This window comes from Penicillium vulpinum (genome assembly GCF_028829585.1).
Source record: "Penicillium vulpinum strain IBT 29486 chromosome Unknown utg000002l_segment0_segment0, whole genome shotgun sequence".
Taxonomy (NCBI): Eukaryota; Fungi; Ascomycota; class Eurotiomycetes; order Eurotiales; family Aspergillaceae; genus Penicillium; species Penicillium vulpinum.
In genome coordinates, this window is record NW_026643242.1 from 234,099 (window position 1) to 261,877 (window position 27,779).

The 27,779-nt window shown below is 47.7% G+C and overlaps 12 protein-coding genes across 12 annotated transcripts; 7 read left to right on the forward strand and 5 right to left on the reverse strand.

Moving 5' to 3' along the window:
• Positions 1-360: 360 nt before the first annotated feature.
• N7479_003161 (F-box protein) lies at positions 361-1,635 on the reverse strand (the record flags this gene model as incomplete). The annotated part of the gene is made up of 1 exon (XM_057250858.1): positions 361-1,635. The coding sequence occupies one exon, from the start codon at positions 1,633-1,635 to the stop codon at positions 361-363; it is 1,275 nt and encodes a 424-aa protein (XP_057110183.1).
• Positions 1,636-2,775: 1,140 nt separating this feature from the next.
• N7479_003162 (splicing factor ESS-2 family protein) lies at positions 2,776-4,263 on the forward strand (the record flags this gene model as incomplete). The annotated part of the gene is made up of 1 exon (XM_057250859.1): positions 2,776-4,263. The coding sequence occupies one exon, from the start codon at positions 2,776-2,778 to the stop codon at positions 4,261-4,263; it is 1,488 nt and encodes a 495-aa protein (XP_057110184.1).
• A 514-nt stretch (positions 4,264-4,777) lies between these two features.
• Positions 4,778-5,437, forward strand: N7479_003163 (uncharacterized protein; the record flags this gene model as incomplete). Its single annotated transcript, XM_057250860.1, has 1 exon — positions 4,778-5,437. One exon carries the CDS (start codon positions 4,778-4,780, stop codon positions 5,435-5,437), a length of 660 nt encoding a protein of 219 aa, XP_057110185.1.
• A 270-nt stretch (positions 5,438-5,707) lies between these two features.
• On the reverse strand, positions 5,708-6,095 carry N7479_003164 (uncharacterized protein; the record flags this gene model as incomplete). The annotated part of the gene is made up of 2 exons (XM_057250861.1): positions 5,708-5,999; positions 6,043-6,095. 2 exons carry the CDS (start codon positions 6,093-6,095, stop codon positions 5,708-5,710), a joined length of 345 nt encoding a protein of 114 aa, XP_057110186.1.
• A 2,509-nt stretch (positions 6,096-8,604) lies between these two features.
• Positions 8,605-8,997, forward strand: N7479_003165 (uncharacterized protein; the record flags this gene model as incomplete). Its single annotated transcript, XM_057250862.1, has 2 exons — positions 8,605-8,754; positions 8,803-8,997. 2 exons carry the CDS (start codon positions 8,605-8,607, stop codon positions 8,995-8,997), a joined length of 345 nt encoding a protein of 114 aa, XP_057110187.1.
• Positions 8,998-9,623: 626 nt separating this feature from the next.
• On the forward strand, positions 9,624-11,639 carry N7479_003166 (inorganic phosphate transporter; the record flags this gene model as incomplete). The annotated part of the gene is made up of 6 exons (XM_057250863.1): positions 9,624-9,799; positions 9,855-10,282; positions 10,338-11,013; positions 11,069-11,155; positions 11,211-11,365; positions 11,437-11,639. The coding sequence occupies 6 exons, from the start codon at positions 9,624-9,626 to the stop codon at positions 11,637-11,639; spliced, it is 1,725 nt and encodes a 574-aa protein (XP_057110188.1).
• Positions 11,640-13,366: 1,727 nt separating this feature from the next.
• N7479_003167 (magnesium transporter CorA family protein) lies at positions 13,367-18,357 on the reverse strand (the record flags this gene model as incomplete). The annotated part of the gene is given in 4 exon segments (XM_057250864.1): positions 13,367-13,717; positions 13,732-14,030; positions 14,087-15,404; positions 16,420-18,357. The coding sequence occupies 4 exon segments, from the start codon at positions 18,355-18,357 to the stop codon at positions 13,367-13,369; spliced, it is 3,906 nt and encodes a 1,301-aa protein (XP_057110189.1).
• Positions 18,358-19,767: 1,410 nt separating this feature from the next.
• N7479_003168 (homoserine kinase) lies at positions 19,768-20,981 on the forward strand (the record flags this gene model as incomplete). The annotated part of the gene is made up of 3 exons (XM_057250865.1): positions 19,768-20,185; positions 20,282-20,580; positions 20,637-20,981. The coding sequence occupies 3 exons, from the start codon at positions 19,768-19,770 to the stop codon at positions 20,979-20,981; spliced, it is 1,062 nt and encodes a 353-aa protein (XP_057110190.1).
• A 655-nt stretch (positions 20,982-21,636) lies between these two features.
• Positions 21,637-22,075, forward strand: N7479_003169 (signal peptidase complex subunit 1; the record flags this gene model as incomplete). The annotated part of the gene is made up of 3 exons (XM_057250866.1): positions 21,637-21,684; positions 21,759-21,818; positions 21,878-22,075. The coding sequence occupies 3 exons, from the start codon at positions 21,637-21,639 to the stop codon at positions 22,073-22,075; spliced, it is 306 nt and encodes a 101-aa protein (XP_057110191.1).
• A 271-nt stretch (positions 22,076-22,346) lies between these two features.
• Positions 22,347-22,881, reverse strand: N7479_003170 (SCF ubiquitin ligase complex subunit HRT1; the record flags this gene model as incomplete). Its single annotated transcript, XM_057250867.1, has 4 exons — positions 22,347-22,445; positions 22,511-22,581; positions 22,643-22,721; positions 22,777-22,881. The coding sequence occupies 4 exons, from the start codon at positions 22,879-22,881 to the stop codon at positions 22,347-22,349; spliced, it is 354 nt and encodes a 117-aa protein (XP_057110192.1).
• A 763-nt stretch (positions 22,882-23,644) lies between these two features.
• On the forward strand, positions 23,645-25,039 carry N7479_003171 (uncharacterized protein; the record flags this gene model as incomplete). The annotated part of the gene is made up of 1 exon (XM_057250868.1): positions 23,645-25,039. One exon carries the CDS (start codon positions 23,645-23,647, stop codon positions 25,037-25,039), a length of 1,395 nt encoding a protein of 464 aa, XP_057110193.1.
• A 1,768-nt stretch (positions 25,040-26,807) lies between these two features.
• N7479_003172 (uncharacterized protein) lies at positions 26,808-27,332 on the reverse strand (the record flags this gene model as incomplete). The annotated part of the gene is made up of 1 exon (XM_057250869.1): positions 26,808-27,332. The coding sequence occupies one exon, from the start codon at positions 27,330-27,332 to the stop codon at positions 26,808-26,810; it is 525 nt and encodes a 174-aa protein (XP_057110194.1).
• Positions 27,333-27,779: the final 447 nt, after the last annotated feature.

Genomic DNA, 27,779 nt, shown 5'->3' on the forward strand with positions numbered 1-27,779 from the left:
CTGACTGCTTTGAATCAAAGTTCTGATAGAGGATGTATGCCTCTGAGCGAAGCTAATACAATATACATGCTGATGATCGCCGTAGCAAGTCGCCTTTAGCATAGGGAACTTAGGCTTGCAACTTTGTGTCTGTTATTTACGCTCAGCTAAACTAGAAGATATGAAAGAGATACAGGCGACAGGCTAAGCAAGTACTCATGTCTTGTCTGTTGTAGAGATCAATCGATTTCATTAAAGTTACTTACAACATCTTCGAGCAGTAACTATTACATGTTCATGTTCATGTTTTTTTTTTTTTTTTCATCTTCCATCTGTTGTTCTGTCCTCCATCTGTCCCATTACTAAACCCGAGGCCATATATCACCAAGAATTCCAAGGTACAGTTGCCCCGTTCCACAAAGCCCAGGAAGGAGGTGTACTCCTGGGGACCGGTACCATCGCAGTTTGGTATCTCTCGCTTTTGAGGTAGGAGAGATTGCGAGAAGTCAAATCCTCAAGCGAGGTATGGGCAAGGGCCTCAAAGGTGTCTCGAGGACTCGAGGCCATGTATTTCGAGTCCAGTTTCGAAACTGTAGGCTCACTCCATGGCCCATGCCATGCGTTAACTTTCCACCGGGGATCATCCAAGCTGAGGCCGGGCCCGAGGTTGATCCATCTCGTCGTCAGTATAGTGACATGACCATCTGGCCGGTCTGCAAACAATTCGATCTCAAAATCGGTGTTGCAGTCGTTGCAGTTCCGAATCAAATGGGCCCGGTCGCTGTATTGAGCGATATCCTGCATCCAAAATGACTCTGAGTGGTGTTTGCACACTCGGAAAGTTGCAAAGTACTCTTGTTCCGTATCAAAGAAGTACTCTTCGTAGAGTTGTTTGTCCTCGGATAGTGACTTCTTGCTTCTCATTGACATGATATCCTGGATTCGCAGATACAGACTCGGTGGCTTAGGGCATATCTGAGCCTCAATCGAGAATAGAGTGGTCGGTCTGTAGATTCTGTCTCCCCAGACATAATCATTTGTCACTTCTGTGAAAGACAGGGCATCTGTGCTAATCCCATATTGGGGACCACAGTAGAATCGCTTCATGGCAAGGTGAAGGTGAGAGAAGTGAAACCGGTAATGAGTATATATACTGAGGTCGTGTATAATCATCCACAAGTGATCTTGAGAGACATACTCGGACGCACGCACACAATCAAGGCGAGGCGGGTAGTGAAGTGCCGGGAGTGATAGTGCAAAGGGCTCTGATATACCTTCCACAGTATGAAGGATGAAGCAGCCATTGCAAGCCAAGTAGCGTGGGTGATCATGTTCGAGCCGACGTAAGAAAGACAACCGGGTCTTTTGTTCCAGGTCTCGGTGTTTCGTCCGGTGGTTGAATATTGCGAGAAGTCGTTGGTTGCAAAGAGAGAAGCAGTAAATATCTTCAAGTGGAAGAAAATCTGCTATTGATAGCAGAAGCTCAACAGGAAGGTCGTCTAGGAAATCTGGTCCTGAAACTTCTGGAGTAGGAGACTTAATAACGATTGGTTCAAGACACTGGTCCATATCTCGGGGCCAGGGAAGATGCTTCATAAGAATAGTCTTGAGTGATTCCTCAAAACTAGGAACATTTCCTTTCATCGAGTCGAACATCGTGATGTATATAGTATGTAGGTGATGATAACAAGGCAGATAAGTGAAGAAATACCAGTGGATTAGAAGAGTAAAAAGGATGAAGAGGTTTCTGATTGTCTGAGGAGTTTATAACTTATGGTATGTGTACATATGATGAGTGTGTAGTCCCAAAGAGGCCTAACACCAAGATGAGGCTAATATGTACCTTGGAACTATATCAAATATATATGTACCCATATACAGAATAGTAGCTATGATATACCCATGGATACATAGATATGTATATATAAATAGCCATCGATGAAATAATTTTTGTATCATAATGTATGTAGGCACATTCTCTTCGTTAGTCTTTCGGACGTGGGCAGAGAGAGGGTTGGGTAGGTTCCGACTACCAAAAGGGAAGACAGACTTTGTATATACACCAACTCTAAAAGGAAGCCTGGCCTATCAAGCGTATTATAGTGATTGGAACAATAAACATTTATGCATACGATCCTTTGTATATGATACAATATGTAGTGGCCGTGAATCGAACTATAGATCAACGAAAACAACCAAAATAGTAGGCGGTCTGATTTTGCCAAGTCATATATATAGCCCAAATAAACAGGCGGTGAGTTTCTGCCGCAAGATGACGTCATATAGCACTGTACGAATAGACCTTTCGCCCTTCGGGGCATATGGTCAAATGAAAATATACAGAGAAGATTAGCATGGCCCCTGCACTAAGAATGACACGCTTAATCAAAGAGAAGCCAAGATTTTTTTTTTATCCACGCAACCTCAATTAAAGTGGGAGCGTACGGACTTTTTGTATACTATTTGTATAGTCTAAAGTGAGAATCACGTGATATCGCCGTTCAACTCGCGGCGCGGTCGCAGTTAGATTAAATCCTACGAATCGGCCTTTTTCGCGGTATAGAATTCAATAAAAATAAGCAGAGAAGAATGGTGCGGCTCCTTACTAAAAACAACATGCTCAATCAAAGAGAAGATATCCATTTTCTTTTTCCTTCGAGCCATCTGAAGTATATCTGCCTAAAGCGGTTAGACTTAAATCATATGACCTGTTATCCAATCTTATCGCCACCAACCTTGGAACTCACCTGGACATGTCTTTTTCTTATTTTTTCTCCAACCCTTTGCTCTACAAACATGATGTCTCCTCCTTCGCAGGAGCTAGTCAAGCAATCTGCTGGCCAGCTTATGCCCCCTCCACCGGCTCCGAAACGAATTAAACGTCCTGCGACTGTCCTTGACGAAGACGTCTACACCAGCACTTTGTCCCACATTATTGCCCGCGACTTCTTTCCGGGTTTACTCGAGACACAGATCAAACAAGAGTATCTGGAAGCGCTTGAATCGAAGGACAAAGCATGGATCGCAAGCTCCAAGAAAAAGTTGGCAAACGTCATGCGCACGCCTACCCCAGGGTCGAATGCAAGACGAAAGTCAGACTATGCATATGTTCCGGGCACACCGCAGCATTTCCCATCTGGGCAGCCGGGTGACACTCCGCATGGCTGGGGAGGCGATACCCCCATGTCGGTCGTGTCAACTTCCACGGCAGCCACCGAAACACAAGACCGGAATATCCCCGATGTATCAAATATGGGACTGGTCGCTTTCCAGGAAAAATATACCAGCGAAGACAACGAATCCTTTAACAAAGTCCTCGACAAGCAGAATCAAAAGCGACGGGAGAAATATCCCTGGCTTTGGAGCGGGAACAAAATTCCCTCGGCCCGACAAATTGCACACCACAAGCAAGAAATCAAGCGCATCACAGCTCAAGGCGGAAACCCAGAAATGGGCCTCACTAAACGAGACGAGCATGCCCAGCCTGCCATAAAAACAGACCTAGATGCCCGCCCCGCAAATCCAGACACGTGGAAAACCCGTCCAGACAACACCCTCATGTTCCTCCCCTCCTCGGTGGAGGATACCCACGAGACTCGCGCGCAGAAAGCAGAAACAACGTCCAGAGCGGGTCTCAAGCGAACTCTCTACCAAAATACCAGACTCCTAGACCCACACGCGGCAGCAGCAGCAGACGCCGCCAGCGCCGTGCCCCCTTCACCCTCACTATCCGCCATCCAAGACGCCATCGCCGGCCGACCGCGCCTCAGCGAGTCTGAAGCCGCATCCGCCTTCGCAGGAAGTGAAACCCCGAGGGTCAACGGATACGCCTTTGTCGACGAGGACGAGCCCGAGCCCGAGTTCACATATGGCTCCAGCTCCAAACCCGACGACATGGAAGTCGACTGGCGCCTTCTCGGGCCGACCTCTGAAAAGCCAAATCCTTTCCAGCTTGGCGAGACTCGCAAGCGTGAAGCCCTGCATCACCGCATGGTCGACCGTGTGGCGCGGAACAAGCGTGCTGAAAAGGCCGCCCGTGTTACGAAGACGCCTGTCTCGTTGACGCCGCGCTTTGGTAGTAGTCCTCGGTTTGAATTTGGGGCCCGGTCTACGCCCGGGGCTGGCTCTAGCAGGGGTTCTGTCTCTGGTGGAGGATATGGCCAGGGAAAGATGCTTACGCCTGCAGCGCAGAAGCTGTTGCAGCAGGTTGGGGGAACGCCGAGGTCTGGAGAAAGGAAGTCTGGATCGGGGAATGTTTGGACGCCTACGCCAAAGCAAAAGTGATGGTGGTTTATGACTTTACTTTTTGTTATTTTCTAGCTGCATGATACCACGGAATTGTTAGTGTTTAACGGCGTTTCATTTCCATATCTTTTATACTTAGAAACAATCACAAAAGCCAGTGAAACAGTTTTTAGTCAAATTTTGCAAAGTATGAACATGTGTATAAGAGTAGCAGTTGAAGCAATATAAAAAGTAGACTGAGCCCTGGACGTAGAGTGGATTGACATCGGAACGAACAGGAACCACACGAAAATAGTTTCTACCCGGTCTCGGCACTTCTTCGGCCTCCATGTTCTTCTTATTGCAACGGCATGCCCATCAAGATTATACCTCTTTTGAAATTAAGTCTTTGGGTGTTTAGTGTTGACGCAAGATTCGTGGGTTTACTTTATACAACTTTGCTCAAACGTTACATGTATTAACGAGATAACAGATTCCATTCAAGACTTACTTAGTCTCTATCTTTGTATGATTCAATTTGCTTGTATTTGATTTCGACATCTGTTATATCAAAATGAGCATCGAAACACCAGAGATTCAGGCTGCTCCATCAGCATCAACATCTGCTACTGCATCTGAAAATATCTCCAAGACCAAAGATATCATTACACCAACAGAGCCACCAACGGCCGAAGAGGAGAAAGAGAAAGAGGAAGACACATCCAAATCATCAATTTACTCCCCAGCAAACATACTCTCAACTCTCTTCTCCTCATTTTCGTTCTCAGGCACCTCTCCAGAGCCAACTACTACAATACCTCCAAGCAACGACAAACAAAAAGAGAAAGAGACAACTAAAAGTCCAACTAAAATATCAATTGAAACCCCAACCTCAGATTCAACTACAGAATCGACCCCAGAACCATATTACACCCCCGAAGAGACACCCCTCTTCAAAACCCTCTTCAAAACCCGTCTAACAAAAACCCGCACAAAACAACTCCTCCGCGCAGGAGAGCGAGAATATAATGACCCTCCACCTCCACCAGGACTGGGTGATTGTTGTGGGAGCTCGTGTGATCCCTGTGTAAGGGATTTGTGGAAGCAGGAGATTGGGATTTGGAGGGAGAGATGGGGGGATCGGGGGATTGAAGACGGGGTAGTTTTGAAAGATGAGAAGAAGAATGAGAAGAAAGAAGAGAAATTGGCGAAGAGAAAAGAGCTGGAATGGTGATTGCAAGTATAAAGGAGGTACACGTTTAGCAGCCCTAGAGTGGGAAATCCTAATCTTGCGAATTTCATCTCTTCTCAACTCAGCGGCACAAAGACATATTGGGTTGCCGACGATGATGGTTGGGTTCCTCATATTCCGTTCGACTGGCTGAACTATGCCCACACATATCCTGAATACTAAAGGGAATGCAGGTACATATTTTGATAACTAACTTGCAGATATATCATCGTAATTCTAATAGCTATACATTCAGCGAACACTATCAGGAGCCTAGCCATGGGGGTTTTCACGCATGTAACATTCCACATCCTGATCGGGGTCCACAGTATTCTCTTCCAAGCTCTGGCCCTCCATAAATTCAAGAACCAGTTGGGACACCCAAGATGCCCTCTCGCGGACTCTGAAGGAAAGGACTTCCCCCTTATAGTTCGGAGCCAAGAACGAGACCCACCCCTCTTCACACGCCTTACGATTGACGACAACAACCATAATAGACTGGGTGTTTGCTTGCTCATCTAGTGCCGGCCAATCGCGAGCCGATAAGTCATCAAGCATACCTGGTCTAGTTAACTATGCATTAGCGCTGCGATTATGTAAGATAGCACGTCCCGTGGGCGATTCCATCCACAAAATCCAGATTCGTATATCCATCAGGCATAGTGATACCATCAGGATCAAACTCCTCTTTATTCTTAAAGATACACTCTTTCTCTTGGCACCAACTATACGGAGACGATTGTATCCAGCATCTGCCCGGGCTCCGGGGCCCCGGGGCCCCGGGGAGCTGCCTGGCTTATCTGATCATCTTTCCGCCTGTACCACGTCCGAATCCAGAGTAGTCTTGTTGTCTAACCATCTACGGCACGATCTTCATCTGATATAAGATCTTGAGGCATATATAGAGGGATTTCTTTGGGAAGCAGTCACCATCTGGGTATTTCTATTTCTCTATCGGCTTTGATTTATAGCTAAGAAAGGTAGGGTCTAAGGCTACAATACGAGCTTTGCCAAGCCGAGTCCAAGACTCAACAAGAGCACGAAATTGTTGAGTTTTTGTAAGGGGAGAATTGGGATCCCATTTTTCCTATAGTAATATTAGCGACCTAAATTAGGAGGCATTTACGCGCTATGCGTAATGAATTTACTATAAGATAACCATCGAAAGGTAGGGTGCCGAATGGGCTCATGTTGATTTCTTGGAGTATTTTGTGTTATCAATTGAGAGAACTTATGGTATTTCGAGAGATAGGGGGGAGTGGAGGTGCCAGGAAATAGGAGAAAGAAAGAAGAAAGTAAAAAAGAAGTGAGAAGACCTCGGGACTAGTACTCCGTAGATGTAGCCTACATGTAGACTACATAATATAAGCGCCATGGCACGATGTCACTTTCATTGGTAGAAGTACATCAGATGTACTTTGTACCTCATGCATTAAGCAAAATGAGGACTCTATTTTCTCCTGAAGTACATGTATATACTTGCTTGATGTGAGAGTCATCGAGTCGAATAGATTTTTACAAAGAAATTAGTAATTAGGACGGGCTTGCATAGAGTCCCTAGATTCAAATCCTCTACTCTCAAATATACCCACTAAATTAGATATCGCACGCATATGTAAGGAAAGAGACTCGTCCCTCAATCTATCTTTGGTCCGCTTTGTTGGCTCATGGCAATTCAATCTTGATAGCCTCCGCATCTTCCTTGCATCGTCTCTGCCTGACCTCTCTACTCCGCACGTTGAACCTACAAACGTTTTTGATCTTCGCACACTGTGGTACATTCATTGGTTTCTACTGCCCCACGTGCAAGACATTGGCAGACACAGCCAGGTCTTAAGCACCCCATTCTTTTTCAATGCCAAGGAGACCCTCGTTTGTTGGAAGACCGTTGTCTACTTTACACGCCAAATATTTAAGGCAAAGAATGTCGACGAGTTTCTCTCCATACACCTCATGTGTATCCCGCTTCAAACCTGGTAGAAGGAAATTTGAGTGATTGATATATAATATTAGAGAAATATATATATAACCTACGAGTATAGAGTTTATACTTGGGGTAAATTCTACTATCTTTCTACCTTCAATAATAAAATTTCCTATAAATAGATCCCTAGATCCTCATCAATACCTCATGATAAGTGGGACGATGACCCGTTTTAGCACACTAAGAGTTCGTTGCCTACTTTCAAATTTCATATTACGTCTCTTCTACCTCAGTAAGGAGCACCAATGGTTTTTTATCGCTTAATTCTGGTTAGAGTTTCCGTATGTAGTCCAGAGGTGCAATTAGCACACCAAATATTTAAATATTTACTATTCATGTCTCTAGCTTTACAAACGAGTCTTAATCTAGTCAAGATCAGGACTTCGTAACAGAATCCGCAGCCAAAGGGTGCGGTCAGCAATATAAGCAACTCCCTCTTTTACGTGGATGAAATACATCGTTTATCCACAGTTAATCAATCCATCTAAGGCTGTTTATCAATGTGATACGAAATTATGTAGGCAGTGAGGATCGACAGGCCCACCTCGTTCATCCCCACGTGGAATGAAAATGCCCCGCAGGGGGTATGCAGGATACACTAACGGGACTTTGATAATAGTCAATTGGCATACTGATCTCATGGGCTATATTTTCCCGCTCAAGCGGCTGATCGACGTGAGGCCAGGATTCCCGCTAGGAGCGAAACCAACCTCGTTGGCAGTCGGAAATATACCTAGCACGACTCTTGTAGGAAGCACATGCTCGGAAGGGCGAATGTTGGAGTCCGTGCTTGCAGTCTATAGCCAATAGCAAGCCATTGAACAACCTCCTCTTCCTTCCGCAACGCTCGGCATAGATCCATGCATGGGCTAAAGCCCGAGTTATTCACATGGTCAATATATATACACACCCAGCGAGCCTGATGGCCTAGAGCTGTTAAAAAAGCCATTAACCAGTAACCAAGCTATCAAGAAGCAAACTTGGCGCTGGAACTACACATTAACAATGGCGCACGTGCATGCGGATGGGCGGCCCACTCGAACGGACGCGAACCAAACGAGATCGCCTTATCCCTAGGCAGAAAGCGACAATTGGTCGAGATTCGGCCGAAAGGTAGTTGACCCCCTGAATGCGCGTGGGATGTCAGAGCTAACAGAAGTTCACTGGAGCAGGCTCGATAGTCATCATGATTGGACCAAATTCAATCGAGACTCGGAGGAAGCAGCACGCTGACGCCCAGAAGTGCCAGCGGGATCGGATGAAAGCAGCACTAGACCAAATAGAGCGGATAATGAAGATGGGAGGCGCGGGAAATGTCCGAACGGGTGGCACCAAGGTATGTTGTATAGAGGCAATCGGCACAGCCAATCCCCTGATATGAGAGACAAATGTGCTCATTCGGAACTTGCTCAGCCAGGCAGACCTGCTCGAGACAGTAGTGGAGTACATCCAACACCCCCAGAAACAAGTCAAGGAGCTGAGAGAGCTGGGTCACGGTGGCCACGCGACACCAGAGGTGGATGTTAAGAGGTGCGCTAGATGTCAAAGTCAGATTCAAGGCTCAATGTCAGAAGATTAATCAAACGAGCCAATAAAAAAGTTGAGTTTCAGCACGATGTGGTGAACACCAGGCTACGAAGCTTGTGGAAGGTGGTTACATGGCGCACCGGCTAGGGCCCATCTGTGCTGCCAAGTTCGAGGGCATATTACAACGTATGGCCATAGCAGCTGGGGTCCAATCGAGGAGTTCACGTTTCTGCCTCAAGAGGAGAATGCAGGTGTGCCAGTCGGAAGAAGGACATTCGTGGAAAGGATCTCGTGTTTCTGCCCTTTCCCAAGGAATTCGCCCGACATTTAGCGTAGTTATGGGCAGGTAGTGTGGAGTTGTCTACATGGGGTGGACACGTTCTTGTATACGAAGTCAGGATTCGTCGGCGGAGGCCCATTTTGGCCAGTGCCCAGACACCGGAACGATTGCTTGGCGGCGCGGCGGGCCTGGGCTGCTTGGCAGCTTGGCATGCTGCATCGTTGTATCGTTGTATCTACAGTGCAAGGGCTCTCATGTCCTGGCGCGGATTGGAGCTGGCACATATATAAAGACCCAGTCCGAATTATCCTGTTAATTTCCCTTCCATCCCGTCAGCCCTTCAGAACCCTTTCAGAAAGGATAAGCTAGCGAACTGCTGCTTTCTGACAATCGCCAAGATGGTTCTTCATCAGTACGATTACATCTTTGCCATTGGCACAATATTCGCCTTCCTCGATGCCTGGAATATCGGCGCCAATGATTGCGCCAACTCCTGGTCGACGTCTGTTTCGTCGCGTTCGCTAAAGCACTGGCAAGCTATGATCCTCGCCACTATCATGGAGTTTGCTGGAGCGTAAGTTTATGACCTACTTTCCACTTCCTGACCCTGTACTCACTTTTGTTTTCAGTGTTGGTGTAGGAAACAGTGTTTCTGATACTATCCGTACCAAGATTATCAAGATCGATGCCTTCAAGGATAACGCCCCTCTCCTCATGCTTGGCATGTGCTGCGCTGTGGTTGCCTCCTCTCTCTATCTTACCTTCTGTACCAAGATCGGCCTTCCCGTTTCGACAACCCACTCCATTCTCGGCGGTATCCTTGGAATGGGTATCGCGCTTATCGGTGCTGATGATGTTATCTGGTGGGGAGGTGATATTAACTCTGGTGTCGTCCAGGTGTTCCTTGCCTGGGTTATTGCACCTCTCATGTCTGGTGTTGCTGGTGCGCTCATTTTCTTGATCACCAAGTATGGTATCCTGCTGCGGAGCAACCCCGCCCTCAGGGCGCTGTACACCATTCCATTCTATTTCCTCGTGACTAGCTCCCTGCTTACCAGTATGTTCCCTCAAGACTCTGATCCTTGTGTATCGGTTATACTGACAAGACACAGTGCTTATTGTCTGGAAGGGTGGCAGCAGCAGAATTGACCTCAATGGGGGTGAGATCGCTGGAACTGTTGTTGGTGTTGGTGCTGGCATGGCTCTTATCTCTGGCTTCTTCCTTTGCCCCTGGATCTACCGCAGAGTCATCAAGGGTGACTGGCAACTCAAGCCTTGGGATCTGCTCTACGGCCCTCTTGTTCTCCGCCGTGGTGAAGTCCCTCCCCGTCCTGCGCATGTCAAGAGCGTCCGTGACTACTATCACGGCCACAAGACCCTCGAGGAACTGCAAGTTGAGCGTTCCACTGATGTCGAACAAAGAAGTAGCAACAGCACTAGTGAGCCCGATTCCCCCGACCTCAAGGGAGAGTCCAAGGTCACTACCAACCCGCACACCGAGACTGAATCCAGGGATCCTGATGTCATCAATATTTGTGGTCCTCGTCCCGAGGGATCCTGGTACTCTGGCCGCGTCCTGTTCTGGATGGCGAAGAAGGCCCTCCTCAACGGTATCGAGCAAGACGTTGTTAGCGCCCAGAAGGGTGACAGCAAACTTGCTGGCGATCTCGAGAAGACCCATGCCCATGCTGAACACTATGACAACGAAGCCGAGTACATGTTCTCTTTCCTCCAGGTTCTGACAGCCTGCACTGCGTCTTTCACCCATGGTGCGAACGATGTTGCCAAGTGAGTTTTCCAACTTCACCTACCTACTACTGACTCATGTACTAACTGTTCCCAGCGCTGTTGGTCCCTACGCAACCATCTACGCTATCTGGAAATCTGGTGCCCTTGAGGGCGCTAAGACCGAGGTCCCCATGTGGATTCTGTAAGTCTCACTCCTCCGATATTAGGGTGCTCCCGTACTAATCCACATTCTCTAGTGTCTTTGGTGGTGTTGGTATCTCCATCGGTATCTGGACATACGGTTATCACATCATGAGCAACCTGGGTAACCGTCTTACCTTGCACTCTCCCTCTCGTGGATTCGCTATGGAACTCGGTGCCGCCATTGCTGTCATTATTGCCACCAGACTTAGTACGTCAATCTTTTCTCTATCCCCGAACCTTCCCCTTACAAGGCCCCTCGCTAACATGTCACGCTTGCAGAGCTCCCCGTCTCCACTACCCAGTGTATCACCGGTGCTACCGTCGGTGTTGGACTTTGCAACGGTACTTGGCGCACAATCAACTGGCGCATGGTCGCCTGGATATACATGGGCTGGATCATCACACTTCCCTGCGCCGGTATCATCTCCGGTTGTCTGACCGGAATCATCGTGAACGCTCCTCGTTGGGGTATGCCCAACTAATTTGGCTGGCTTTGCAAGTTTTCCTTCCTTGGCCGCCTTCAAGTCCGCCCTCCCTCCAGGCTAAGCCGGGTTTCTTGTTTTCGCGTCACTTTTTTTTTGGTATTACGCCATTAGTTAGAATATTTAATAATTTAAAATAGTACATTGTCTTGTTGGAAACATCAAGTTGCGTTTCCGCCCCCAAAAACTCTTCAGAAGCTCAAATTCCTAGTATCAACATATAGCCCAATCCATCCTCGTCCCGTCTGGGATATCCCCCTTCGAGCAACTGGTCATCTTCACCAGGCAGACGGTCTGGAGAAGACCATTCACCTCATCTAGCAGTCTCATCAAATCATTGACATAGATAGCGACAACAAGGTCAGCCCTATCACGAGTATACTATCAAACATAGTTCAACTACCAGGGAAGGAGCGACTCACGGCTGATACCTTCTAGTTTACACCTGCGTCTTCCTAGTGACGGGGGTGCATGCTTGGATTTCGACTACCTACATATATGTACATACATTATGTATGGATGTAGGTATGATAACGCCATCTACCACTAGATATAACATGCTGCTTCAACTCGGCGTGAATTCCTATAGCCCCGGGGGATATAGAGACCGGTTGAACTTGCAGGGGTGTCGGACGGGTCCGTCTTCCATACTTCGCGACTTCCTGCAGAAGAGGGAGTTATGATTTAATAATTCCCATGGAGAATGCCAGCTGATAATTTACATATAAGGAAAACGTATATAATTTACTAAACCATAGCAAGGTGTTATGGTTGTACCATCAAATATGGGTGCGTAAGGCTGAGGTACGAGGGTGCTGTAGTAGACTACATAGTCTACATATGTATATACAATGTGTAGTTTTGTACATGCACGGGAATCTCGAGAAGGCCATAAGAAACTGGTCGTTGAACCCACAGCATTTAGGTAAAAGGTAATGGCGTTTAGATCTGATTCTGCACACGACTAGAAAGCGCAAATCCTATATCCGCAAATTAGAGGTGACAAGAGGGAGATTCAGGCGACTCAAGGTACACATCTTTGCCAGACGTAAATACTGCATTCGTTCTTTGTATTGAATTTAATGTTTCCTTTGCGTTATTGAGGCTTTCATTACCGGCGAGCCATCAGTCAATTCAGCTCTTCGTTTATTGACCTGTCCACTTCGTGCTTTACTGCTTATAATCATTTTATCTAGTTGTTTCGCTGAATATCGTCCAAGTTGTATACAGCGCTCTCTTCTGTAAAACTTCTTTGATTTATTTGCATTTCGTCTCGAACTACATATATGCCGTAAGAAGGTTAGTACTCTGATGGCGCGAACAAGGTCCTTCTAGCTCGCTATTTACTGAGATAAATTAACTATGGTCAACGTACTGTGTTGCCACGTTGGAATTTGCGGTTATAAGGCTTGTGGGTAGGGGGAGTGTAGGTGTGGAAGTATATGAAAATGAGGGTTGCCGGACGTGGGCCTGGCACATTGCAGGGCAAAGGAGAGGAAGATAAAGGGCTATTGTAAGAAATCTAGCGATATATCCCGAAGATCGAGTAAAGTTGGAGTCTTTGGAGCAGATAAGACGACGGGTTCCGATCGTGTGAGTGCGGAATGTGGTAAGGGTAAATGAGGAAAAAGGAGAAATTGGGATGAGAGAGAGGAATGAGGACGGTTCTTATATACGGCGTATCGGGCGTAAAACTAACTCCAAAAAGGAAATCACAGGTCCTTGCTTTATAGGAAGTACACAACTCCCATAACCACCAAACTAAACAACCAACCCCGAGCACTCAACTTCACCCCGAGATTCAAATAATACACAGCCCCAAGATAAGAGCAAGTAATAATGCCTTTGTCATTCCGAGAGCCGTAGGAAGAATTCAGCCACTGGCCCTCGGGACACCCGAAGCCAAGTGAAGACGGACAACTCTTAACAAGGGTATGACAGATATCTTGACAGGGCTTGATCTCCTTGTAGGGACCGGGCTTGATCTGCTCATCGATGATAGCATTGCGCGATGTATTCGATGCTACCAATTGGCGGTGTGGACTGTCATCTGGCAGGGAAGAGCCATTGATGAAAGCCTGGCCTGCGTTACGGACCGCCAGGTAGTCGGCGTCGCTGCTATAGTCCGCGCAGCGGGGATTGTGACGCCGCAGAGCCATTGTTTGTAGGCTCTTGCGCAGTCATCGCAGTCGACGGCGAGGGAGAACATCGATTCTGGGTTTGTTGTGCATTGGACTTGTTGGAGAGAGTAGCTGAAATTTTGGTAGAAGGCGGCGGCATAGTCATCGTAGATTTTGCGGAGCTGACCGACGCCTAGTTCAGGGTTTGAGGGTACTGCGTATGCGACTTCCGAGCAGAAGGTTAGGTTGAATAGCACGGCGCAGTTGTCGTCTAAAGAGCGGTTAGATGTGATTGTTTTTTTGGAGGGGTTGTTTGGGCTTGCTCACCTGCTTTGGTCGTGAAATTCATCGGTTGCCATACCTTGCCGCCGCCGCCGATGATGCCATTCCCATTCGCAGTCGAATTGCCTACCATGGCCAGAATACCGCTGTACGAAGAACTTTGGTTGAGTCCAGTAATATAGAACTGTTCTTTGGGTTTGTTCCCAAGTCCGCGGTTAGTCATGCCAACCTCAGTTGAATTACTGATGCGGCCCATCTGCGAAAGCTCATCAAGGGCGCAGAACGATCTCTCCAAACCCTCCAGCGCTGTATCGTTGATGTTGTGGGCAAACATGGTATATGGAGGGACCAAATTCATCCATTGCTGGTAATTTGTGGAGTTTCTCAGGGACTGGGTTAGGTTGTTCGTCACCAGGAGCGCGGCGGATATGTCCGCGTCGATGAAGAATAAATTCGGTTCATCGTCCACCACATTGTGAAAATAGGCATCGATGGACGCTGCAATCTGGTACTTGTAAATTCCCGTGTAGGTGGTCGAGTTAGGCGCTGCGACGCCGATGAAGACGTCGCTGTCCGCGTCAATGGTGAATCCCATATACCCGCCAACGGCAGTGTGTATATCCTGCTGCGAGTTGTCTTTGCCCGGTCCTGGCTGTTGCAGTTTTGCCGAAGTCGACACATACATCTGCAACTGCGGGAATCCATCTTGTGTGTTGGTTTTGTTTGTAATGGGTTTCTGGCAGGTCGTGAGCGATAAGTAAACTGTCGTCATCGCTCGCTTCGAGAAGTTCCCTTCTCGTTTCCATGGCTCATAGATCGGGTCATCCTCATCTTCGACTGTAGCATTCACGTATGCAGGAAGGCCCGTGCCTTCGGGGTCATGTTTGCCGTTCACCACGGTGTCGGTTAGGTAGAACCATTGGACAGCGCCGCCCTCGAGCTCACCCTGCGCGAATTGATTGTTGCCCAATGCTTTCGCATTATTAGGGTATCTGCGTACGAGCTCTAGGCCATTTGACTCGCCATCTTCGTCGACGCTGTCGCGAAGTTCCAGCCCATTGAACGAGTCTAGCACAAATGGGAGTCCCGCTCCGTCGCTGGTAACCGCGCCGCGGAGGTTTAAGGAATTCTCCGTATCCGGGCCATGGGGGGCATCGGCATAGGCGACCGAGTTGCAGGTGAGTACGAGAAGAAGGAAGATCACGCTAATCGTTGCAGTAAGATAACACTGCAGCGCGTTATATTGATGTCGCATGGAAAGACGGAGGGGAGGGTGTCGCTGTACAGCCAACGGGCAGAATTGGGGTTCGCGAGTAAAAATATCACGGGCAAGCGGTGTTATACACCAGCTGTAAACCTCTTCCTGGAGGCAAAACCAGCGGCTGCATGTAGTCGATGTGAGAGTTGTTTGGATGAGGCTAGTTATCGTGGAAATGCCAGTCTTATCAATTTTTGCTGCCTTGCTGCCTTATTCGGAACACATGGGCACCTACATCTACTAGTATGTACATATGTACCTACTCTGTATACGTACATATGTACCAAATGTTCTTCTGTCAGGTAGATCTTCTTACCTCAACTGCCACCGCATTTTTGATGATGCCCAGAGACGCTCTCTAAGTGAATCGTGTTGAAAGTATACTATCCCATTAGGACACCAAACTTCTACAGGACAGGCAGCCGAGGATTCAAATGAAGGGAAAATTATATGGCAGAAGCATTCAATATCGCAGCTTATCTCGCAAATAACTTGAAAACCCTTCAATCTCACTTGTGGGGATTATCATGGATGGTCTTGATTTTTTAAGTTCCACTTGATTGGCCAAATGCGCTTAACGCGTTTAGATTGTCGAGACTGTACGGTTCGATTAACGAGCATACCAAAGTGTTCCGCCCCAAGTATCTAAGAATGAGATGAAATCAACATCTTGGATGCGCTGCCTAGTTAGGTTGGTCACGCACATGATGACTGCTAGGACGGGAAAATGGGCAGCGTTGAACTTGGAGGACCAGGGCATTTGAGGATGGATATGATGTATGAGGCATATGATGGGTCAACTTTGAGGTCTCGGAAGTACAGTCAAAGACTACTATGTAAGAATAGGAAGCTCCGAAAGCACCGACGAAATTGAGGTTGAGTGATTCTTATGCGTACAATACTCTTTGGCAATAACTTTATACTGAGATCGTTTAGAAGAATATGAAATTTATATTCGAACAAATAGAATGTAAGTTGAAAGCAACAAAAGCAGAGACTAAGTGGACTATCGCAGTTAAGTAGCATGCAAGATAGAAGGGAAAAAAAAGTCAAGAAAAGATATCAAGTCAACATAACAAGCAGTGAAAACAAAGTGAAAAACAAGTAAAAAAATTCAAACCAGCCTCTGCCAGCGGGCTAGGCCAATGCTCACAATGACAATACCTGCCATCACTCCAAGAATACCGAACCACCACGTCAATCCTTCTGTGTGGGCGCCAGGAACTTCTACGTTCATACCGAACAGACCACAGATCAGGTTCATGGGGACCAGAATCGTAGCAATCAGAGTGACCTTGCTGAGGACCTTGTTGACGTGGTTTCCCAACACCAAGTTGGTGACATTCAGCTGGGCCAAGTAATTGGTATGAGATCGGCTGAGCATCTTTTCGAAATGCGCCAAGTTCGACATCATGGTCACAACGTGATCCTGAATATCGCCGAGATAAAGACCAATATCACCACGAGGAGTAACTGAGTACTGCTCGTTACAGCGCTTGGAGAATCCACGAATGACATCGGCCTTGCCGCCTAGCAGGCGCATCAAGCTCATGACCTTCTTGCGCAGGCCTCCAATGCGAGGGAGGAACGATTCAAAATCGTCAACTCGGGCGATAAAGACATGGTCTTCGATCGCCTCGGACTCCAATTCCACATCGCGAATGACGGGGCCGAAGCTATCCACAATATCGTCAATCATCGCGTAACAAATCCAGTCACTACTGAGAGACACATAGTCTCGCAGCTTTCCAATACGTTTCCGAACATTGGATGCGTGAGGGTTTTCCTCAAAGGAGAAAGTGAGGACACCATCTCGGAAGACAACCATGTAGAAATTGACAGGCTCAAGGTATTCCTCGCTGGTTTTGTCCATTTGGAAGAAAGTGCGGAAACAGACAAAGTAGTACTGCTTGAATAGTTCAACCTTCTCGCGGGCTTCCTGGGTTTGAATATCCTCCGTTGTCAGCGGGTGAATCGAGAAAGCCCGGGAGATAGCTCCCAATTCCTCGTCAGTGGGGTTGACCACATCCAACCACCACACACCTCCCTCAGGTCCAAGCTCAAACAGATCTCGGAAGGTTTCGCCAGGGAGCACCAGATCTCCCAAATCGGCAGCATGCACCGTGCTTTGAGATTCGGACGAAAAGAACCCGAAGCGAGAGCGCTGGTTTGTATTCTGAGTTGGTTTAACCCACTCCTTTTCGTTTGTGACCTCGGTGTCCTTCTTTCCATCTTCACTCAGTGTATCCGACGAGACAGTCTTTTTAATTGCACCCATCTCAGGGCTTTCAGCGCCAGGGCGGAGGTCGTAAAAGATACGGGGCCTCTTGCTCTGCGAGCTCATGCTGTGCTTGCGGCGATCACCATCAATAACTTTAGTGCTTGGATTCAGAGCCACAAACTCCTCGAGTTCCTCATAATCAATGACCGGAATACGGCCTGGCTCTTCGAAGCAGGCCTCCTCTGCCGTGTCGAATGGCACATCACCTAACTGAGGGCGAACGACACTAGCGTTGCTGAAAGTTGGGCGACGGTTGTGGGTACCACCCGATACAGTGCGCTGCAGAATAGCTTCCAGGTCGGGAGGTGCATGGCTGTCCAGGGTATTGGCGCGCTCACGGCGACGCGGGTCGGCAAAAGCCTCAACTGAATTGGGAGGAGATGATGATCGAGCAGACACAGACGAGGCGCAGGAAGCGTTGGCAAGATCCGGGTTCACAATGCTAATGCGACGAGGAGTTTGGTAAGTGCCATTAGGGTCGACTGAGAACCGTCGACCGAGTCCATTCAACTCGTTCATCGAGCGATCATCTTCCATAGCATTTTCGAAATCTCGGGGGATCGGACCGTCCCTGAGGGCATCCTGTGGATTGAGCAAGTCTGGACGGTCGATCATTTCAGGGCCTTGAGTGGTATCGCGCGGGCTATAAGCGCGCTCGATCGGGGCCTCAATGCGTGGAGGCGTCTGCATCTGGAGGCGATGATCATCCAGTTCGGGTACCGGGGTACTGTACCTAGTTAGGTACATGTACCTCTCGGATCTGGGAGACTCGGACATGGTGAGCTCTCAGTGTATGAGGATTCGACGAAAACGATTAGGGCGCCAGATTGACAGATTTTTGTGTGGTGTTTAGTTTAGAAATATTTGCTCTTTGATAGCACGACGGCCGGAGCAGACGCAAGCCGGTAAGAGGTTCGTTCAAGGGTGACGGCCCTCCATCCATAAGCCAGACCCTTCACGGGGGTCTGGCGTTACCGACTAACGTCTGGCGGCCACAATAAAGATATTCCTGAAACCCAGTTAGGGAGGTCTGGTGTCGCCCCCGCCAAAGACCCGGAACTTGGGGCCTGCAAGAGGGTGAAGGAGAGAAGCCTTGGTGTAGCGAAGTCCCGCCAACTTGAAGAAGTGGTCGGATGAGGAGCTTGATGGCTCCAGGGTTGCTGTTAGACGAGAGGTGCGAACGGTTCGCAAAAAGTTCAACGCTTAGAACTTGAATTGTCGATTAATCAGTTCACTAGAGATCAAGTATTGAAAAATTCTAGTTAAATGACAATGTTGGAGAAGTGGAATTTAGGAAAAGTGGGAAGGGCGGGAAAAAAGGTATAAAATGAAGTGGCGAAGACCGAACGGGTCGATGATGGTTCCGGGAAGCCGCCCAAAGTCACCGGGTAGAAAGAGTTAGGGGGTTTTTTAATATAACCTTGGGGGGGGGGTTAATAGTTAATAGGAGAAAAAAAGGAAGGGCAAACAGTGGGGATGGGCTAGAACTAATAATATGCTCGAGAAACAGTAAAGAGAAACAAAGCTTAGTGAAAAATTTTACAAGCGGGTACTCCCCCCGTTTCAGCAGATAAAGGATTGAAGGGTCTATAGGAGAACAACTCCATGCGCAGTATAAAATGACCTATTATTGACTAGAGATTACACCTCTTGAGCTAATTTGGTATTGCTTTTGAGGCATTTTTCATGTCGAATGTCCATGCTTTGACTTGTATTCCCCCTACTATCTACGATGTCATACTACTAATAGCACGTTGTATATTTGTCGCCCTTGGCATTTTTCGTATTTCCAGGCTATCTGACACTATAATATTACTCTAGAACAACCTATCTCGGTAATAATAGCCCCTTTGTCTCATGTTTCGCCTTCTCTATATGGAACATCCATGGATGTTCAATAAACGGTATACGGGAGCACGGAGTAAGACTACGGAGTATAGGGATCCAACACGAATAGTTTATATGCAATAATAGGATCTGACATCCATGCTAAAACATAAAATAATCAAATCAAATCAAATCAAAAGAAATCCGAAGTTCTCCACTCCCGTTGCCGACGTCGGCCAATTTTTTTTTGGTGTGCCAAGAGTTTCAGAGTCACATACCGGACTATCAGACTATCGTGTACATTTTGTGCCATTTTGTGTTTGGACCCTGTACAACCTGGAAATATAGTCCATCTCTATCATGACTTCCTTCTTGCTCAAGATCCCTTGCTCCTCTGCCAACATTGGCCCCGGTTTCGATGTGATCGGACTAGCATTGTCCCTCCACTTGGATCTCCACGTCACCATCGAGACCAAACCTTCATCTCAACTTCCCTTCAACTGCGCCATCACCTATGAGGACCAAAGCAAGAGTGTTGAGCAGATCAGTCTTGACCCAGAAGTCAATCTGATCACCCGTGTAGCCCTGTATGTCCTCAGATGCCATAACCAGCGGGCCTTCCCCGTCGAGACCAAGGTGCACATCGTCAACCCTATCCCGTTAGGCCGGGGTCTGGGCTCCTCTGGTACGGCAGTGGTTGCCGGTGTCATGCTGGGCAATGAGGTGGGTAAGCTGGGTCTGAGCAAGGAACGGTTACTCGATTATTGTTTGATGATTGGTAGGTTGGAGTGTTTTATGTGCCCCTCATTTGATTCTCTGGAGAAAAAAATTATATGATTCGTATGTCGTACATCTTACTAATGCATGCAAATAGAGCGACACCCGGATAATGTGGCTGCTTCCCTCTTCGGTGGGTTCGTGGGCACCTATCTGAATGAGCTTAAGCCCGAGGACGTGGCACGCAAAGAAATCCCTCTCAGTGAAGTCCTGCCTGCTCCGGCAGGTGGTGTTGATACCGGAATCAGACCCCCTGAGCCGCCTATGGCCATTGGTCATTACAGAAAGTTCAATTGGGCTCCGGAGATCAAGGCCATTGCCATTATCCCTGACTTTGTGGTGCCTACTGCTAATGCCCGTAATGTACTCCCGGAGACCTACTCGAGAGCCGACGTGGTATGTGAACATTCAGAGTTGATAACGTTCTGATTTGAGACTAATTTCCCGACTAGGTCTTCAATCTCCAGCGCGCGGCACTCCTCCCCGCGGCCTTGGGAAGTTCCCCGCCAGATCCTGATATGATCTTCCTCGCCATGCAGGATAAGGTGCACCAGCCGTACCGCAAGACGCTGATCCCGGGCTTGACTGAGATTCTCCAATTCATGACCCCTGCCACTCAACCCGGTCTACTAGGAATCTGTCTCTCCGGCGCAGGACCTACCATCTTGGCATTGGCCACCGATCGCTTCACCGAGATTGCTGACCGCATTATCGGACAGTTCGCTTCCAATAACATCTCATGCCAATGGAAGCTGCTGGAGCCTGCTCAGGATGGCGCAACCGTCACCTATAACTAAGAACCGGCACCTTTTATGTCGTCATAACACAATCGCTGTTTGCGGGTCGGCGGGTCGCCGCTTGACATAAAAGCACGTGGCAGCAGTATTGGAGCATTGGGACCCGATGGAAATCTGTACCTGGCTGGATATGGGAAGATTTCTTCCCTAACCACCACCACATGGGTCATGCAAGATTTCGTTTTCACCGCTCCTTGCTTTCTCGCATTGCAGGGTGCATGTGAGCCTTCCAACACGGCAAATTGGGTTCGGGTTACGTTTGGACTCTCAGGGTCTTGTACACTGGTACATGACCGTAGGCCGAGTTCCTCGAAGCTAGTTTCCCATCAGCAGTGCTCCAACTCGGGTGGGCTGTCTGTTTTTGGCTCTAGAGATAGATGCAGATGACATCGAATGAATCATGATCAACCACGTAACGATTAGAGTTCAATATCGGGTTAACTTCTCAAGGAACAACCCGGCCAAAGATATTTTATATTGCAAGTTTGTACTCCGTGTCCGTACTTCGTATGTACTTTGACGAAGTGTCGTGTAGAGAGAAAGGCGGTCCGATATGGCAGAAGGCAAATGACACCATTGCGATAAGCCGCCCGCATCGATCAAGGGATCATCGAACCCAACTGTTAACCTCGTATCCGATTAACTTGCTTCAATCATGGATGATTTACTCGCACCTATTCAGGATGCCATCGAAGGCCAAATTGTACGCCCGACTGCATCGTCTCCTTTGTCATTGCTCCGCGCGAACGATCCAAGCTAACAAGATCTCGATAACAGGACTTCCACGGCCAACGTCTAGCAGAGCTACTATCTACTATTTTGCTGGTCATCTCGGGGGTATGTTGCAAAAAGATTGTGTCTTATATTACCAGGGCTAACGGTTGTTGTATCTCTAGGCCGCCAGCTTCCTCGTCGGATACATCTACAAGGACATCCACCTTACATTATGGACTGGTTTGGCGGGCACACTGATTACAGCTTTCGTCGTTGTCCCGCCCTGGCCGATCTACAACCGCAACCCAGAGAAGTGGCTGGGCTCACCAAACGCGAAAGCAACTCCGGGTATAACTGTGGATGGGGTGAAGGTGCAATAAGCTATTGAGAAACTGTCAAGCGTAATAATCATTGGAAGCATTTGGGCAGCGCTTTCTTGTCTGCTACGGAATATGAGAATGGGAAGCTATGGAGCTGGCTCGAGATATCAATCGTTCGAACGCCCGCCAATTCCTATGCCGTCGTAAAAATCCAGAAGCGTCATTGAAGGAGAAGAAAAAGTTCGGGTTATAGCCATTGAGCATGCGGCATCAGCCAGAAATCGTGAATTTGTATCGTGTAGTGTCTTTGGAAACCCTGGTGTCCCCCTCTTTACCGGCCGTACTTCTGGAACTCCCAGTCTCGGTTGTCTAGCGGGCAGACCTGACGGGTCTTCAGCCATCTCGATATGCAGTGGAAGTGGAATGCGTGCTGCGGGAAGGGAGTAATTAGCGTATAATCAAATGATCGGATGGCGTGGGTGCTGGGGTCCTCACGTTGCAGATACCCCAGGCAACAGTGCACTCTTCCGTTGTTGATGATCCTTGGTTGGCCTGGCATTCGATACCTGTTTCGTTGATCGGTCAGTTTGTAGGATAAGAGAGCTTTGAAGAGTAGTCTTAGCGTACACAAGTCCATAATATGATTTCGGCAAATGGCACAGTTGTCGACGACGATATCCCAAGCCCACAAGGCAACGGCGTTCCACTTAACAACAGTCAGTCAGTATCGTAAGTTGCTACGAAATTAGATCCTTATGTACCTTCTTGACCTCGAACTTCTTCTTGTCGGCACTATCGGAGCCCTTGGCCACGGCCTTGCCCTTGGAGGAGCCAGTAGCGGCTTCCTTCATCTCCACGTCTGTCATATTGAGATTCTTGTCGGAAGTTGGATGGTTTCAATTTGAAATGCTTGGCGCAAGACAACAAAAGCTACCTGGGGTGGGGGTAACCAGAACTGTGACTGACGTAAGTGAGGCTCCGATTCCTAGGTTGGGGCGGTGATCGAGGGCGGTGATTGTAATGTAGAGACTCGATGTAGAACGGAGGGTACCTTTTGAGGGGAATTAAAAAGGAGATATCTCCAAAGGTACTCAATGCACAATGCGACAATGTGACCCTGTCCAGCAGTTGATATTTCTGTTTTGACTTGGTTTGTTCTTGATATCGTGAAGCAGGTGGCGTCTTAGTCATCGAGATGTGATCTCCCCTCCCCGTTTGTCTGTGTTCAATGGTCTTTCCCTTAGCCAACAACAATGATTCAGTCTTCTTTTCCTTCTCTTCTCTTTTCTTTCTTAGAAATGTCTTCAGTTGATTTTCGTTTTTGACTTCTGTCACGCTCTCCGTTTCATAGACAAGATCTTTCATCAGACTGTCTATCTTTGCCTTTGAGCGATAACTGCTTGACTCAACTTGCGACTCTTTCACTTCTTCAGTTTGATACACGTCACGTTCTCTGCTTCTCCGGCGTTGCCGTATCTAATATTGTCGACATCTGCTGAGCAGTTATTTGACACATTTTGCTGCAATCTGCGCATCTTCTGCCTTTTACTGTTTCGTCATAGCCTTGCTTTTTCTCTTTACCTCTCTCTCTCTCTCTCCAGGCTGCCTATTTATTAAGCCATCGTTGACATGTCGGCTCAATCTCCTCATCCTCCTACTCCTAAGGGATCCCGCAATAACCGCCGCCCTCAGAAGAAGAATATGACCCCTCACGCCCCGAAACCGGCGCTCCTCTCCACTCCTCCATCATCCCCGCCGCATACCATGAACCCTGGGGTCAACCAGATGGATTCCTCAAACAACCCTAACTCTTTGAAGAAGAAACCTCTGCGCTCAGGAAAGAAACCCCGAGACAACAAGCCTTCACCTGCCCCGCACTCTGGATACCACAGCAACACATACAACAGCGGTCCCCGATACACACCAACCCACCCCGCTGTCACCTCTCCTCCGACAAAGCCAAGCACAGCATATGCGGGACCGACCTTCCACGCGTCACCCGCACCATCTGCTTTACCAATTCCTAGCTTCTTCTCCAAGTCTGCTCCTGATAGCAATCTGGTCCCACCCATCGAGACCGATAGTGACGATGCGGAAGTGGACCCCGAACCAGAGGTCACCCCGTCCAAACCTCGCAACCGCAACAACAAATACAGGGATGAAGAGCACAAGCCTTCCCCTCTTGACTTCCTGTTTAAAGCTGCTGTGCAAGCCAGAGACCAGAAGTCCACGAGCAACCCTGAGGTGAACAAGGTCCTTCAGTCTCCTCAGACTGAACCCAAGGCTTCGCGCCCCAATCCTGACAACATCTTCTCATTTGAAATGGGAAGCTCTGACTCCCGTCGCAACTCGCACATTGGCCCTTCTTTCGCCCCTTCTTACCAGGATCGTATGAATGCGCTGCGACCCTCAAATACCCCTCAGTCTTCTGATATGACTGAGGAGGAACGACGAATCAAGACTGAGGAGTTGAAGCACTTGTTGCTCAACCCACCCCCACAGAAGCCACCTTCGTCGACCTATGCTTCGCAGGAATACGCTGGGTCCTTTGGGCCCCGTCCTTCTAATGTGCCTCCATACGCCACTCCCATGCGAACCTCGTCCGGCCCTCAGTTGACCATGTCACATGGCTCATTTTCCCCACACCAGCTGCAACAGCAGCAGGTTCCTCAGAACACTGGGCATTCTCGGTATCCGTACCCCGGGCATTCTCACTCACCTCTGCGCCGTGAGGTTGACCTCGTCCCGCCCCCTTCGATGCCTCCATATCGTGGCCCCGCCTCTACAGGCACCTCAAATGCAGCTTCTCCGGCGCCTTATGGAAATCCTTACATGGCCGCATCTCAATACCAGCGGACCAGTTATGCCTCCCCGCAGCAAAGCCATGCGTCAGCTGCATTCCAGATGCCGATGAACTCACCATCTCCCTCTCGGGTGGTGGACACCCGACAAATCGAGAATGATATTCGTCGGGTTCTGAAGCTGGATACCTCGGGGCCTCCGGTTACCCAAAGCTCCGCTTAGCTCAATACTCTCACTAGTTATGTTGGATTATGACCTTATTTTCATGATCTTTTCTGCCCTCTCTCCTCTCTTTTTGTTTGAGTGGCTCATCTCTCTTATTGTTGTTTTTCCTTTTGTTTCTTTCTCACTTTTGTTTTTCTTATGGTTTAAATTCAGTTTGATTTTACTCTGCTTCTTCTTGCACTTTGTTCATACGGGCATCCTCGACTGGTCTTGAGGTCCCTTGATTGGTTCATTCTAGTCTTCCTTTCCCGTTATAGGGTGCTCATTGTTTTTTTTTCCCATACGTCTCTTGCGGCAATGTTCACCATGATGATAATGCACGGCACTGGTTGCTTGGTATACTGATGAGGTCGTAGTTTTATCGGCACCTTTTCTCCATCGTTCGGCGTCGTGGTTTTTCCCAAATGTGGTGGCGCGCCTGGTTTTGGCTTGGGGCATGGAGGAATGCGAACAAATGCATGATTTTGCTGTTTTATTTGCATTGTTTTCCCTCGTTTTTGGGCCTTTCCTTTTCAGCTTTCCTTCTTGTTTGCTTCCAAGGTTAGTCGAAGTAGCGGTCAGCCTCGGCCAGCCTTTGAAGACTGATATAGGTTGATCTGACACTTCGTACCTTGATTTATCCTCCTCGCTCGTTTTATGAGGATTGAACTTGGCTAAATATCTGACTAGTCCACATCGGTGTGCTTTTGAGCGCATTGCCCGATTTGATACTCATCACTGGTCAGATTTTTATTCCGATTATAGAGTGCAAGTAGTGGACGTACATAGTAGATGACCTAGTAGACCCGACTCCAAGCTGTAGATATCCTTGGAGATTAGATATGTCAGCCCTGGTAGGAATGCTAGATACTACACGCATAGGACAACATCCTAACTTTATACGTGTATGTATGTTCTGGTATTAAGGCCTATAGGTAGGCGGATTTTATTCGGTAAAGAGATAAAAGTCTTCTTAACACTAAAAGTGTGCGTTGACAAGTTATGACACTTTGCTTAAAGTGAGTTTTCGTGACAATCATTTCCATTGTTATTTTAGACTTAACATTGCCCAAGGTCCACTATAGACACCATTGGTGAAGGCGGCTGATTTGGGATTTCACGAAGTCTCCATTTTGCCAGGTAATTTAACGTATTGTATACTAGTTATCACGGGCTGTATAATTGCCAATGGAAAGAAAAATGAGGAAGCTAGATCAAAAGTTGAGTTGAAGAAGCATCGTTCATCGGTTGTACATGTGGTTCTTCATATTCTTCGACAGCCAACGCTTCATCGCTAGGGAATATGGGGCAGTCGTTAAGTACTTCCGATTCCGAACAGTTGGGTCGGACTGCAATATACTACACTGAGGCTCTACTAGTTAAACATGTCTCACTGGATTTATGTGGCGTTCCTATTTATAGTTTTGGGCTTGTCCACCATTGTATTCCCCTCTATATAGCCAGTAAACGATGCGAGACATGAGACAGTCCTTAGGATTCCTAAATTCTCGGGCAATACTTTGTTGTAAAAGCAAGAAAAGGGCAAGAATTCAAAATATTGAAAGTAACCTTGCAAGTACCTAGCCACAGCTTACTTATTATTTCACCAATGCAAAAAGAAAAAGACAAGAAGTAAAGAGCACATCCATACGCATTGCATTGGGCATCAGGCCATAATATCCGGGGAATGATGAGAGATGCATCCTGTATAAGTCACAGCTTTAGATAGATACCCACATGACCCTTTTTCGCTATAATTGCCATCTTCAATGGCATAAAAATATCTCTATCCACCCAAGAAACCATCAAATCCATCGTCACCATCATTATTCAGATGTAATGGTACCACTTTCACATGTCGCGTGGGATCAATCATCAATTTATCCGAGCAATCTTGGGGCGGCGGAGCATCCAGTAACGTCTGTAAAGACTCTTCGTCGATCACCATGCACATGCGATACTGAGTAGAGAGACCTTGCTCCTCCTGTGACTCAACCCAGAGTCTGAAATGAGTGCGAATTGAGTCTATTGATGCTCCATCGAATTTTGGATGGTTCATGATGATTGAACGGTGCTGAGCCCAGATCTCGTGACATGAAGTGAGGTCTTTATTCGTTGTGTTGTTTCCCGAGACGCAGTCAGAGTATAATCCATCTTTTATGTAGGAGTTGAGAAGATCGACGATTTGGAGGAAGGCGGTTTTGGAACGGGGAGTATATGTGGTGAGGTAAATGACATAGCCCCATGTTGATCCGTTCCTGGTGCTCGTGTGAAGGTGCCTCGTAGGCCAGGAAAGCTCGTTGGGATTCATGATGTGCTGAATGCTAAATGCCGAGACAATACAAAAGATGGAGAAGAAGAGAGCAACGAAATACATAAATTTATTGTCTCTGCTATCTTCCATGCCGACGCTAAGACAAAGTGGCTGTGTACAGCCAAGAAGGGTTGTGCATTACTGTAATTCCTACAAGCAAAAGCGTCCGGCGTATAAGCTCAATTGAGACAAGTGTGATGAGTGTGCTTCACGCTACAGGACGCACTACTTTAGTGATACCTAGGTTGTATTTATATTGTCTTGGCTAAGTAAGATTGAGGCTTCAAATCCGAAGGGTCCCGGCACTATACCGAATTCAGGCTTATACCAAAGCGCAGAAAACATTGTCGTGCAGGCATTATACGGGGTACTACATATTATATTGAGTATTATAGCACGTGTACTCTGTCCTGGTATTCAAATTGAGCGTCACAGGATCAAATC